Source organism: Elephantulus edwardii, unplaced genomic scaffold (genome assembly GCF_000299155.1).
Source record: "Elephantulus edwardii isolate Elephantulus edwardi_28Jun2011 unplaced genomic scaffold, EleEdw1.0 scaffold00120, whole genome shotgun sequence".
NCBI classification, from domain to species: Eukaryota; Metazoa; Chordata; class Mammalia; order Macroscelidea; family Macroscelididae; genus Elephantulus; species Elephantulus edwardii.
In genome coordinates, this window is record NW_006399870.1 from 3,891,720 (window position 1) to 3,906,515 (window position 14,796).

Here is a 14,796-nt window from a genome sequence, read left to right on the forward strand (position 1 = left end):
GGCTATAAGTATTAACAATATCATCATTTCCAATCCAGAGATATATATTCCGATGCAGTACCTATGTTCCATAAATGGTTTTGGATACATTTCCACTATTCCTCCTCCATGCCACGATACAGTGTTATTAGCTCGAGCAGTTATAAATCCATTGCCATCCTTACTCTAACTTAATTCTTTTTTACAAAATATATTTAAATGATACATAAACTCAATTTGGAGGCAATATCATGCAGTCATTGAGGAACAGGTTCTGAACTTGGACCTTGATTCTTATGGTTATTTTCCATATGTAGAAATACATGTTGTGTAGATTAGCTGAATTAGGGTTAAGGGAACAGGTCGTTTTGTGCTGCCACGTTGGAATTGACTCAGAATTGACCTTTCAGCCATTTTTCAGAGGGTGGGACTCACGTGGGAGGTGACTGCTTATCTTGCTCTAGAGGAGCAGCTGGTGGATTTGTCTTTGGGTTGACAATGCAACTCCTTACCACAACATATGTTAGCCATTATTTTATTCCAAACATCTTTAATTCTTTTAGGATAAAATCTACCTTTACCATCCCTGTATGTCCTAAGTGATCTGTTTTCCCCATTTCTCTTGGCACCTTCAAGGAATAAAAAGCAGGCAGGCCAGTGTAGCCAAAGTAAGTGAACAAGTGTAGTGAATAAGGAGGAAAGAACGAGATGATGAGAATACAGGCTGATAGCTATTTCTTATTTATAGTATCGGTATTGTTCTGATCCTTTGCATGAATAACCTAATTGAATCTTCATAACTACTCAAGGGAGTATGTACTTACTCTCCTCACTGGATGGGATAACCTGAATAAAGGCCTAGAAAAGTGAGCGAGGGAAGGAAGATATTTAGTGACTAATATATCTCAGACACTCTATTAGGACTTTTACCTTACTCTTAAAAACCATCTTGTAAGGTAGGAATTCTTAGCCTGGTGAATGACAACTCAGAAGACAGTCTGTAAAGTCTCTCATTGCTATTAAGTTGGCACTGACAAACAGCTGATGCTCCATTGGGTTTTCAGAGGCTGTAAGTCAAGGAGGAGATTGCCCATCTTTCTCCTACATAGCAGCTGGTGACTGCAGACTGCTATTCTGCAAAGTAGGTATTTTGTTTGTATGGATAAGAAACTGAAGTTCAACAGTTGAGGTGCTAATAACTGGCAGGATTAGGATTTGAATGCAGGTCTGACTCCAAAGCATATTTTCCATAGTGGAACATTCACTTCTTAGCAGGCAGGATATGTTTTGTCTTTTCCCACTGCAGATGAGAAGAGACCATTAGAAAAATGTGCCAAAACTGAGAATCTAGATGGTGCATCAGCTAAAACAGAGGACAGCCCTGAGAAGGTATCAGCTTCTAATTTTGGAAAGAATCCAAGCAGCCACTGGCTAATGAAGTCAGAGCCAGAAAGCAGACTAGAGAAAGGAGTAGATGTGAAGGTGAGACCATGTATCTGTTTCTAATGCCAATACATTTCTTTCTACACAGTATGAAATCCTTAAGGTTCCATCTCCAGGTGCTTATTTTTGAAGATTGGGTAAAAGAAATTAATAGAGTCAAGATTTGTTACTATCAACTACATGTTCTGTGTAGGGTGGTGGTGGTTGTTATGTGCTGTCAAGTCAGAAAAACCTATAGCTGACCCTCCAGGTAGTTTTGAGGCAGTAACTCACTTGGAGGGTTGTTGTCATGTGCTGTCAAGTTGCCTGGGACTCATAGTGACGCTATGCACAACAACTTTGAACCCTTTCTACCTTGACCATTTCTCTATGACACACCTACCCCCATTACCTCCGTCACTGAGTCAATCTATCTCCAGGATCATCTTCTCTTCCTCAGTCCCTCTACCCTTCCAAGCATGATGTCCTTTTCCAAGGACTGATCCCTTCTGGCAGCATGGACAAAATATGTCAGATAGAGCTTCAAAATCCTTTCCTCCAAGGAGCAACTTGGTTTTACCCTCTCTGGGACATATCTGTTTGTTCTCTTGGCAGTCCATGGTATGTTCAGTACTCTTCTCCAGCACATAAATCAAAGGAATCAATGCTTTCATCATTCTTTGTCATTTTCCAGTTTTTTGATGCATAGCAAGTAATTGCAAAGACCATGGCTTGGATCAGGTACACCTTAAGTCTCCAGACTGAAAATGTTGTTCATCAGTACTCTGGAGATGTCCCTGACAGAAAATTTTGGAAAATTATTTCTAAAATGGGACAGATAGTATATATTTTAGGCTTGTGGGACTTACAGTCTTTGCAGCTACTCACTTAATACCATTTTAGCAAGGAAACATAATTGTTATTGTTCTGTGCCATTGAGTTGCCTGTGATTCATACTGACCGTATGCACAATAGCTCTGAACCCAGTCTTATCTTGAACAAGTCTGTCTCTGATACACCTAACCCTATTATCCCACTTACTATGTCAATCCATCTCATCCATGGTCTTCTTATCTTGCACTGTTGCTCAGCCCTTCTAAGCATGATATCCTTTTCCAATGACTGGTCCCTCCTGGAAACATGCCCAAAGGATGTGAGACAGAGCTTCAAAATCCTTGCCTCTGAGGAGCAACGTGGTTTCACCCTCTCCAGGACAAACTTGTTTGTTCTCTTGGTAATCCATGGAATGTTCAACAGTCTTCTGCAGCACCACAACTCAAAGACACCAAATCTTATTCTGTCATCCTTAGTCACTGTCTCGCTGTCTTGATGCATAACAAGTAATTGCAAAGACCTTGGCTTGGATCACGTGCACCTTTGTCTCCAGACTGACACAGTTGCTCTTTAGCACTCTGGAGAGATCCCTCAGAGCAGCCTTACCCAGTGCACTTCATCTCTTGATTTCTTGACAGCTGGTGCCAAGAGTGTTGATTGGGGAACCAAGCAAGCTGAAGTTATCAACAATCTTAATCTTTTGTCTATCATTAAGTTGCCAATTGGCCTGGTGATGAGAATCTGTCTTCTTAATGTTGAGCTTCAATCTATATTGAAGAGTAGTCCTTGACCTTCTGCAGCAAATGCTTCAGGCATGTAGGCACTCCTCATTTTCTGCATGCAAGGTTTTATCATCAGCATAACATGGGTTGTTGATGAGTCTTCCTCTAATTCTTATGTCACACTCCTCATAAAGCCCCGCCTCCTGAATGATCTGTTTTGATTTGCCTTTGATTTGTGGTGCTGGAGAAGAGTACTGACTATACTGTGGACCACCAAGAAAACAAACAGGCTTGTCCTGGAGAGAGTGAAACCAAGTTGTTCCTTGGAGGCAAGGATTCTGAAGCTCCACCTGACATACTTTGGCCATGTTGCCAGGAGGGACCAGTCCTTGGAAAAGGACATCATGCTTGGAAGGGTGGAGGGACAGCATAGGAGAGGAACACCCTGGATGAGATAGATTGACTCAGTGACTGCAGTAATGGCGGTAGGTCTGTTGGAGATGATGAGATTGGCTCAGGATAGGGGGCAGGGTTCAGAGCTATCGTATATAGGGTTGCTATAAATTGCCAGCAACTCTTTGGCACATAACAAGAACATATAAGTAGTTCTGTGGCATTCTTCTTAATAAACTACTTAAACTTACCATAGTAATAGCACTTTTTGGTGTGTGGAGGGCACTAGATGTTTCCATGTATGCTTGCCAACTTGTCAAGGATTATTTAATGAATGACTGTTTCCTGTTGGTAGTTTGGAATTGAGGATCTCAAAGAACAGCCCAATCAGACAACATGCTGGGATGGTGTTCGAAACTACCAGGTAAGAGCCAGGATATCCACAGCTCAGAGTAGGATAATGCCTGCTGCTTGACTTACTAAGTAGCAGAACCTTTGGCCTACAGTGCTTTCTCTGTGAGCCCAAACTTAAAAAATGTGTTTAATTATACCTCAGTTACTCTGAATACCTGGCATTTGCAAATGGCCCATGTACAAGCTGATGTCCTGGTACAAATCTAAGTATTTGGAAACGGAGATAGATTTTAATAAATTGTAGGAAGGTTCAAGTTAATAACTCATCTAATAAAAATGGACTTATGGACTTAATTTCTTCTGAAAGTGAGTGGGAGGGTATTTCTAACTTCTTCTTCCCTGGAGCAGGCCCGGAACTTCCTTAGAGCCATGAAGCTGGAAGAGGAGGCTTTCTTCTACCATAGCAACTGCAAAGAGCCAGGCATTGCAGGACTTATGAAGGTGAGCTGGACAGTTTGTTTGAATCCGTTCTCCTTCTAAGGAGAATTCTTCATCTGCTGATAGAGGAGCAGTTTAAATAGGTAACAAAAAAAGCAACACTCACCTGTAGGCCCTCTGGACTCTCCTATAAAATAGGAACTCGAGCCAGCGAGGCCTTCATTTCAGCCACACACACAGATTTTTCTGTTGTGAGTCTTGGTCTCTTACTCAAAACCAGGCCTCATAGGAGTGCCTCCAAGCCAATTAGCAGGATGAAATAATTAACTGTACAAGTAAAACAGAACACAAAACAGGGGCACCAATGATAGTATTGTTGTTGTTGTTATGTGCCATCGAGTCGTTTGCGACTCATAATGACCAATGTGCAAGAGCCCTAAACGTCCTTCTATCCTGTGTCAACCTCGCCATTTCAAACACATTCATTCCCACCACTCCACTCACAGAATCGATCCATCTCATCGAAGGTCTTCCTCTCCTGCGCCGTCCCTCCACCTTCCCAAACATGATGTCCCTCTCCCAGGACCAGTCCCTCCTTGCAACATGCCCGAAGTATGTCACACGAAGCTTCACAATCGTTGGCTCCAGGGAACATTCTGGCTTCACCCTCTCCAGGACAAACCTGTTTGTTCTCCTAGCAGCCCATGGTATATTCAACACTCTTCTGCAGCTCTACAGTTCAAAGGCATCAATTCTCTATCATCCCTATTCACTCTCCAATGCATAGCATGTAATTGCAAAGACTATAGCCTGGATCAGGTGCAGCTTAGTCTCCAGCCTGATGTCGTTGCTCTTCAGTACTCTTGAGAGGTCCCTCACAGCTGACTTTCCCAATGCAATTCGTCTCCTGATTTCCTGGCTTCTGTTACCAAAAGTGTTAACTACTATAATTCTAATTAAAAGTAGACTTTCAGGACTTAGAAAAACAGGGTTGTTCCCTACTCATAGTCATCGCACTGGAACTATCTCCTAGCTTATGTTCTATCGGGTTTCCGAGAATAAATCATAAAGGGAGAATATCTGTCGGTCTCAGACCTGCCATTGACTTCAGACTGCCAAGAAGCAGGCTTTGGGTTAGTGGTGGAACTCCCTGTGGACTACGTCCACAGAGCTCTTAAGTAGCTGTGGCGGTGTGTACCGTTGAGTCAGGACCGACCTATATCTGACCCTCAGCACATGTTCAGAGGCTGTAACTGACACCGGAGGAGACTGCCCATCCTTCTCCCATATTGCAACTGGTAGACGTAGATCTTGTATTATTTCCAGCTTTCTGCCCCTTTCTTATGTCCACAGCAAGGCAGATGGGTTGAGAAAGGGCAGGATAGGAAATGGAAGCTGGACCTGAATTATCAGTTAGGCAAGGGAACTTCCAAAAGCTGACTGTATATGTACATGATCGGAAACTTTGGTTTTGGTTTCAGATTGTGAAGGAAGCCTACCCAGACCACACACAGTTTGAGAAAAACAATCCCCATTATGATCCATCCAGCAAAAAGGAGAACCCTAAATGGTCTATGGTAAAAACTAACTCTTCTTCTAATTTTGTGAGAGGAGAAAGATGAACAAAGAGAGGGAAGAAGAGGGTCTTGGGTGCCTCAGGTAAGGAAACCCCACTTGGGAGATTACAGTGAGTCCCAGCCCTGTTGTGGGAGCCTCCTGCAGGCAGTATGAACATGGAACAGGCAGTGTTTGGCTGAGCACATCTTTCTGTCTTACACATTGTTGTTATGCAGGTCGACGTACAGTTTGTACGAATGATGAAGCGTTTTATTCCCCTGGCTGAGCTCAAAACATACTACCAAGCTCACAAGACCACTGGTGGCCCTTTAAAAAACATGGCTCTCTTTACTTCCCAGAGACTCTCAGTTCAGCCCCTGACCCAAGGTAAGAGCAGGCCCACCCCACTCCTAAATAGCCCTGTGAATTTTCATTTACGAGTTAATTGGACTCAGATGGGTATTTAAACTTTGAGTCAAAATCCTTACCTGTAATATTCATAAAAAAATGACTGTACCTTGAGGTACCTATTACTTTAACACTGCTTAGGACATAGTAAGATACTCTTTGGGTATTAATGATAATAACTAACTTGCTTAAGAATTAGTGAGGATTTTATCTTAAGTAACATGTAAAGTATTTCAATGTGCCTGATATAATATCCCTGCTTAGACACAAGACCTAATTCTTCCTTCCTTTTTCACAATTTTGGCAGAAGAGTTTGATTTTATTTTGGAACTGGAGAAGAAGCAACCAACTTAACTGAACCTGAACACTACTGCTGGAATGGACAAGACATCTCTCCAAAGAAACCAGATTTTTATATGGAAAAAAAAAAGACACAATCTGTTTACCTGAGATTTTGTATAAAGGTGGTTTTGGTGTATTTCTCTCCTATTAAACAATATCAAAGTTGGAAAGCTTTTCTTTTAAAACAATACTGGGCACTGTTTTAGACTAAATTTTTTACCCTTAAGCTGGCTTTTTCTGCTTAGTGGCATCTTCCTTTACTGTAGCTAATCAGTGGCCTCCGCAAATGTAGGGGTAGAACCAAGTCCTGAACACCTCCTCAAACTTTTGTCTTTCTGCACTGGCCTTCATTCCCTTGTCCCTGAGGTATACTTTGTCCCTCCACATACTGAAACCATTAAACATGAATTCAGGGGTAAAACATGAATTCCTGTCCTCACTGAGACTTGCCTGAAGTGCTCTCCTTGTGTAGCAAAGGTTGTGTTGGTGTCACAGAGGGAGCCTGCCTGAGGCTGGACAGAACAAGACACGAGAGACCACAGGACCTGGTAATCTTTGGAGACAGACCTCCAAAGCCACAGGGCTTCTTTTAATCAGAGACATTAAAACAAGTTTTTTTGTTTGTTTTTTTTTTAAATACAGCCATTGAAAAGACAACACATTTAAGAAACGTGTAAACACTGCAGCTACTTAATTACAAGTTGCACTGCTTGGTTTAGTACCTGTGCAATCCCAGGTATGGGGACCTTTTAAGAAGGGGACCAGAGCCTCTCCTCCCTTTCACAGCTGGACAGAAGTAGGGAGTAGGGGTAGAGTAAAAACATGACCTGGCTGCACACAGCTCCCTGGAGACAAAAAGCAGAATCTCTTCCAGTCCCCTCAGGAAAACAAGGTTTGTGATGTTAAGAAACCCAGTAAAAGAATTTGTGTTGTCAGTTGGAGCACAGGAAGGGATAGATGCTTTCTAGTTAAAAGATTACCAACTTTAACAGGAGGCAAGCCAGAGCCTAATCTTTGCTCTGAAAAAGGCAAGGTGTACAGACCCTGCCTCCCTCGCGCGTAAACTCCAACCTTGAAAATCCAAGGGTAGCTGGATGGGTGATCCTCTTCCCATGGGGATTGTATATCACAGCTGAACTCAGGGCCCAGCACAGGGGAAATAACCTGACCTTCTTTGGTTCTGCCCCTTGTCATTCCAAATACTTTTCTTTCCAGCGTCAGCTCTGCTTTGTGTGCTTTGCCTAGCCAAAGGGCCAAAACTGCACTTATTTCTAAGGAAGAGATGACTCCTCATTTTCCACTCTAACTGAAAGATAACAAAGGGCCCAAACCTCCTACTTTCCAAATTTGAGAACTCAGATCACCAAATGCTGTACTTTGTCAGTGGTATCTGCTTGGTCTTCCTCTAAGGGAAAAGAAGGCTTTTAGGAGAGAGTTAATTCCTGGTGATTTCCAGATGAGGCAGGAGAGGAGTCACCTTTACAACAACAGGCCCAAGGACAGTGCAATGGAGGGAAAAACCGCATTCTCCCCTCACATAAAAATACCCACAAGGACTTTTGTATGTGTCCTTAAACAACGAAACTCCAGTGGTTCTAAATTCTGGTGCGTCAGCTGGTGAAGATGAAGACAATTTGGCAAGCAGAATTACTCTGAAATTGTGGTAGCAGAGTCTTCAGCTGAGGCCCTCCCTTCTTTGTAGGAACAGGTGTAGTGGAAACAATATTTCTAAAGTGTTTAAAACCATGCCTCATTTCCCAGAAAATGAAAAGGAAAGCGAGTAATGAGGATCTGCCCTTAGGGAAGCAAAGGAATCCAGACTCTTCCTCTGGCACTTCCTAAAATAGAGACTCTGTTGTCTTGTCCTTGTTGAGGCTAATGCCCTAAAACCAACCAAGGTGTCAAAGTTCAAAAATGGAATTCTGTGGTAAAGGCAGAGCTCCCATGTTTCTTCTCAGTGATTGTGGCACCTTTTTGTTTCCAATCCTGTGATCATCCATCACATTGACCCCAGGGCCAATCACAGGCAAAGGGACAATCTTGCCACGCACGGCCCTTCCATGGTCTTCCACCTAAATTATAACAAGAGCCCAGCAAAGAGGAGGGAAGTACTGCACTGAGAGAGGAGCTAGAAAGGAAGTAGCTTATGGGGACTTGAGAGCACTACATCCAAGACTCCCAAGGAGGTAGAACTCCTACCACGGTGGATGGTGCGGGCCACTTCCGAGCGCGCAGAGGGACCGCAGGATGTGATGATGCCCAGGGGCCTTTCTGACAACTCAGAATCTCAGGGACATGCTCAATTCCTGTGTCGGGAAGTAAAAGGCACAGGAACAAAGGTGTTCTACCAGATATGAGGTGGCCCAGGAGGCCTCAACGGAAGGCTCTTCTTCCCTTAGGAAAGACCAGCTGTCAAGATGCTACCTTTTTTTCTCTCTCCACCTCAGTGACAAGACTCCCAAGGAGACTGTCTCTTATCCAAGTTCCTTGGGTTCTTCAGAGAAAGGAATTGAAGTCATAAACATAATTTTTTTTTTCAGGTTGCAAGTAATGGGTCAGCTGAGCAGCACACCTCCTCCACCCCAGCCACCGGCGCCTGTCAGATGAGGGTGCCGGGGCAGAAGCTCAGCAGTGGTGCGGCTCAGGCCTCACTGCCTGCTATTGTTGTCAGACAGCTGGTTCGGGGTCCGCACCTCACCCAGCGAGGCTGTGCCTTCGAAGCGTTGAGAGGCGATGGCTGCCTGGTGGGACATACTCTTGCGCACGATGTCACCTTTCCTCCACAATACCACTTCCTGTAGAATTGGGAGAGGGGCAGCACAAGACTGTGAGAGGAGGTGATGGGGAGGAGTCTTCCCAGGTGCCCCCACTTTATTCTGGGGAGTCTTGGGCTCACTAAGGATAGAAGCTACTCATATCTCCTTGTCACAGGGCTCTTGTTGATGGTGTTATAGGAGGACAGGACAATTATAGGCTTAGGCCAGAGAAACAGACTTGGTGGCTTCTTGCTGTGGGACTCTGGGCGATATGGTGTTCACACCGCCTCGTGAAACAAGTGGCACAGAAGCCTGTGAGCCCTTTCCTAGGATTGTCATGTTATGTCTGCAGGAGTAGTACCTGGTCTTCCACAGGAGACATGCTTTTCCCTATTGCTTCCTATTGTATGCAGAGCCTGGGGAGTTACCTGCTGTTTGAAGTAGCGCCGTTCTTCCTCATCAATCAGCACCAGGTTGAGGTAATAACGCACGGAGAACTTCTTGTTGATGTCCCGCATGGTGGGGGTGAGCTCATAGCCTGCCAGGAAGAGCCGGATCGGGATGGACTCACCTGTCAGGGCAAAGGGGAGTGTCAGAGGCAGGGCTGAGGCATTCCTCTTGGGCTTCGTGCCAGGCTGCTGTCTGACTGCAGCAGGAATGCCCACTGAACACAGCACAGGAACCTAAAACAAAGGCTTTTTATACCACTGGATGCTAAAGGGAAAATATGACTCCATAACCCAGATTTCAGTGCCTTTACTAAATCCTTGAGTAGCTTAGACACACTATTAAGCATAATTTTATTATATGAATTTATGGGCTTTTAAGAGGCAGTTGTCAAAACCCGGTTTGATCACCATTGTCACCCAGCAGTTTCACTACTAACTCCCTCAAATACCACACAGTTCATGCCCCTCTAGAATACAATGGATTGGCATTCCAACATGGGTTATCACGAAGGTGCAGTGGCCTGGAGAACAGAATCTTTAGTCTGGCCCCACTTCTGTGTAAATCTGTTCCTTTCTCTGTACCTTCATTTTCTCATTTGGAAATCTGGCTGTAATATGCTAGGTCCTTCTTTAAAGCAGCTCTGGTGGTATACTGCATAATATCTCAAACTGCTAACCGAAAGCTCAGCAGTGCAGATCCACAGGCCGCTTGGTGGGAGTCTCCTCCCCTAAGATTTATAGCCTCAGAAACCCGAAACCCAATGAAAGGCTGTGATGAGTCAGCACTAAATCAGCGGCAGTGAGATTGGGGTTTTGTCCTGCTGTATTAATGCCTTTCCTAACATAGGTAGAAGGTAGAACAAAATTAGGTTAGTCATTCCACTGAGAAAAGTCAGGCTTGCAATGTAGTCTAAAGCGAAACAAATGGATTTTAAATAGCTTCTGTTTTGTTTATCATTTCTCACAGTGGCCCATTTCATATCTACAGAAAAACATCAGTTTTTTTTCTATACCGGTGGCAAAGGACTAAAACGTGTTAGGGATGATGGGGATGGTGCAGAGTGCAGGGTAAGAAAGAGTTTAGGTCTGTTGTCATGGGGTCAACATGAATCATGTGATTTGGCGGCACTTAACAACAACAAATACTTGGTTAGCTAGTGGGGAAAATGGCACTTTCGAGGCAATCAAGAAGGCTGCCCCAAGAATCTACTATCGGTGTCCTCTGTGTTACACGCTGCTCAAGCTATGTCATTTATGTCCTTCCAGACTGGGAGGAAACTGAATACAACCTTGGAAGTAGCAAGCAATTCACAGACTCTTCATCTGCTGCTGCCAGCTGTGATGGAGAACTCTTGTTCCTCTTAGATAAGTAGGAGCACACATAGTTTTCAACTCCCATCCCAGACAAAATGCTAGCTCCATTAGAGGAAGAGACTGTCTCGAAGTCCTGGAGCTTGCTTCAGTACCTTGTACTGCTAGCCGCAGCATACAGTAGTGCTTCTTCACAATTGGGGAATGGCCTGTTTGGCTAGGGCTGGTATTAACTGACAAGAGGGAAGAGCATGTGCTAATCTCTGGCTATCGAACAGCAAGGAATAGCAGAATGTCAAAGGGAGCCAAACAGCACAATGCTCAACCTGTCTGTCAAAAATTGTCTATGAATTTTTTTTTTACATTAAACATAAAACTCCTGAAATAATTTGGTAAGCCTAACCTATGTACTGGCTCTACAGAGAGCTGTTCTGGCGAAAAGGAGCCAGCCCTGACCCCTGACACTTTATGAACCCAGCCCTCCTTCCCCCGTTATGTATCTACTGGGATCCACAGTTACACTATAGCTGAGAGGAAAATCCAGCTTCAACAGTACAACCCTCCAAGCCCCTGTGAAGTTGTGGGGCAGGTCTGGGAGCCAGAAGTAAGGGCTGGGGCTTTCCCAGGTGTGGGGCCAGCTCACCTCTAACAGGAGCCCCATCCATGATCTCGTACTTGGCAATGGTGTCATTCTCGTGGTAAACGTTAGGGCCTGTCCCAGTTGTTTCTCGTTTAATGATGTCGATTTCCATGTGTTTAATCTTGATTCTCACTAGAAGGAAGTATATCTTCCCGACAATGACATCTTTCAAGTGGTATCTGGGGGGAGAGAAAGTGAAGGCACCAAGACATATTTAGGGGTCATTCTCAGCACCTTTATGGGCTGTTTTGGTTTCAGAAGTTATTGCTGTGTTTGTTGTAGCATCACGTTACCACCTTCCTGTATTTGCACTACTATTGCAGGAATTCCCACTATACTCTTACCTGAGTCACATAAATGTCTATTCCCCATCCTTCCATCCTATCCAACTCTAAATTTTTCCTTAAAGTTATTTCTCTTTAGGAAACATGTCTGCTCAATTAATCTGCCTCTTCAGGGATTTACAGGTAATAATAGCTTGTAAATAAATCACTGTTTCTATCTCTACTAATAAGTAATGATGACAAAATGGTTAAAGAATCTGGCTGCTAACCAAAAGGTATATGGTTCGAGTCCACGGAAAAAAGATAAGGCAACCTGTTTTTGTAAACTTTTGGTTTATAGCTGTATAAATCCCATGTTCAGGTCCTTTTTGTCCCATCAAGTAGTTAACTGACCCCTATAGTTTCCATTACTCTGTTTCCTGGATTCTGCTGGCCAGTGCTTACACCCTCCTGTAAACTGTAAGGAATTTAGCCATGTTAATAACCTCTCTTTCTTTTTTATGTTAACTTTTTTGTTGTTGTTGTTAACTTTTAAGTGTCAGTGGAACTTCCCAGATCATACTACTTTTTCATGAAGTCATTCATTATAGATTTGGTTTTTAAAATTAATATAAAAATAAATTTTATTAACATGGTCAATACCTTATCATATACTGTCTTTCTCTTCACCTGGCAAATTTTACTTTTTAACTCTTATCTCCCTCCCTTTTCATCCCTTGCAATTATCCAAGAGTGATTCTAATTCTTTCCTTAGCTTTTATAATAGTAATTTTCTCCCATAATAAGTCTGTTGATGGACATTTGGTTGCTTCAAGCTCTCTTCTATTATAATGGCTGCTGCAGAGAGTGGAAGCTCTTATTTAGGACACATATCTAATAGTGAGATTGCTGGATCAAGTGGTATTTAATTTCTCAACTTTCTAAGCAAGTGCCAAACTAGATCATGGTTGTACCACTGTACGCCAGCATGTAGAAGAGCTTCTGTCTCTCTACCCCTTTGCCAACATTTGTTTTTTGCTCTCTAAATGAACTGTTATTGTTGCTAGGAGGAGAGAAAAGCTCATTGTTTACATCTCTCCAAGAGCACTAATGACCTAGTGGTAAGGAGTTGCACTGCCAACCCAAAGACAGGCAATTCAAATCCACCTGCTGCACTTTGGGAAAAAGACAAGCAGTCAGTCTTCTCCTGTGCCATTTACAGTCTCTGCAAACCCACTGGAGGGTCAGTGATGAGTCTGTTCCAACTAGATAGCATATAGCAATAGCAATAGCTACGAGGGACCTTTGGGGTGGTTGAGTGGGTAAAGAGTTGTGCTGTGAAACCAGAAGCAAGTAGTTTAAATCCGTCAGCTGCTCTGAGAGAGAACGACAGGCAGTCTCCTCCCGTGTGATTTACAGCCATGAGAGTTTGAGGATAGCTAATGATCTTGAGCCTTTGTTCATGTGTCTTGGACATCTGAATGTCTTCTTTGGTGAAGTGTCATGTCCTGTGCTCATTTTGTAATTGCATTTGGTGTGTGTGTCCTTGTTAAGCTGTTGGAAGGTTTTTGTAAATTTTAGAAAGGAGTTATTGCCAAATATTTTTTTTTCCCAGTTCGAAGGATCTCTTTTTATTTTTTTGCAGAGGTCATCTGATGCATATAAGGATTTCATATTCAGGAAGTCCCAATCATCTAGCTTATTCTCTGCTGATTATGCAATTTCAGCTACACTTGACAAGTTATTTGTGCCATTGATTAGGGCTCCCAAGTTTGTCCCAATTGTTCCTTTGATGATCTTATAGTTCCAGATTTTACACCTAAGTCCTTGATCTCTCTTCACTTAGTTTTTATATGTGATCTGAGGTTTGGATCGCGATTCAGTTTGCTTTTTTACAAAAACATGCAGTTTTGCCAGCACCATTTGTTAAAGAGGCTGTCTTTTCCTCACGTAATGTATTTCACCTCTGTGTCAAAGATCAGCTATCCACAGGTGGCTGGATTTACTTTTGGGTTCTCAATTCTATTCTGCTGGCCTATGTACCTATTGCTATACTAGCTTCAAATTGTATTGATTACTGTGACTGTGTAGTAGGTGTTGAGATGAGGATTTGTGGGGCTTCCTGTATTTCTTCTTCATGATCACACTGCTTACCCAGTGTCTTCTTTCCTTTTGGTTTAAAGTTGGTGATTCTTTTTTTCAACTCTCTGTAGAATAACAATAGGATCTGAGCTAGGACTTTGGGAAAATAAAAGAAGAATAGATGCCTGAGCTAGGACTTCGGGGAAAATAAAAGAATAGATGCCTTCGAGTTGAGGTGCTGGAGATGTGTTTTAAACATATCATGTTTAAAAACAAATAGGTCTGTCTTGGAGAGGGTCAAACCAAGTCTCTCCTCCTATGCTAGGATTTTGAAGCTCTGCCTCACTTACTTTGGGCACGTGGCGAGGAGAAATCAGTCGTTAGAGAAGGACATCATGCTTGGAAGGGTGGACGAACAGTGCAGGAAGGGAAAGACTCCGGATAAGATGTATTGATACAGTAACTGGGCCGATGAGGGTTAGTGAGACTGGCTCAGGACAGGCTCAGAGCCTCTGTACACAGGGTTGCTATGCATTGCAGGCGACTCAACCAGTAACATTCTATGACAGGTTTGAAAGCAGGAGTTGCATCCACTTCCTTAACAACTTGCATCTGGAAACTCTATGAACTTTGTTAAATGTAGGTAGTTGTAGAGAGGCTTCAGGCCTTCTGTTCATAGGGTCCCTATGAGTCATGCTCAACTCGAAGGCAATCAACAACAACATATTCCAGCAAATCTTCAACTATTTTCTCTGTGCTTTTATTCTATCTTCCTGTTCTGGAGTTCTAATCACATGGAAGTTATTCCTCTTAATATTGGCCACCATTCTGCTCTTTCGTTCTTCT

General features: G+C 43.2%; 2 protein-coding genes across 2 annotated transcripts in view; one reads left to right on the plus strand and one right to left on the minus strand.

The window, feature by feature from the left end:
• THYN1 (thymocyte nuclear protein 1) overlaps positions 1–6,461 on the plus strand; it is an 8,307-nt gene extending 1,846 nt beyond the window's left edge. Inside the window, exons 2-7 of the mRNA XM_006892814.1 lie at positions 1,286–1,461; positions 3,706–3,774; positions 4,113–4,205; positions 5,624–5,719; positions 5,936–6,086; positions 6,415–6,461. Of these exons, the coding sequence (XP_006892876.1) occupies positions 1,286–1,461; positions 3,706–3,774; positions 4,113–4,205; positions 5,624–5,719; positions 5,936–6,086; positions 6,415–6,461 (632 nt within the window). The remainder of the gene's footprint in view (positions 1–1,285; positions 1,462–3,705; positions 3,775–4,112; positions 4,206–5,623; positions 5,720–5,935; positions 6,087–6,414) is intronic.
• Positions 6,462–8,961: 2,500 nt separating this feature from the next.
• VPS26B (vacuolar protein sorting 26 homolog B (S. pombe)) overlaps positions 8,962–14,796 on the minus strand; it is a 48,423-nt gene continuing 42,588 nt past the window's right edge. The window contains exons 4-6 of the mRNA XM_006892815.1: positions 11,609–11,784; positions 9,634–9,776; positions 8,962–9,244 (exon numbers count right to left, since the gene is read on the minus strand). Coding sequence (XP_006892877.1) covers positions 9,098–9,244; positions 9,634–9,776; positions 11,609–11,784 — 466 coding nt within the window. The 3' untranslated portion in view covers positions 8,962–9,097. The remainder of the gene's footprint in view (positions 9,245–9,633; positions 9,777–11,608; positions 11,785–14,796) is intronic.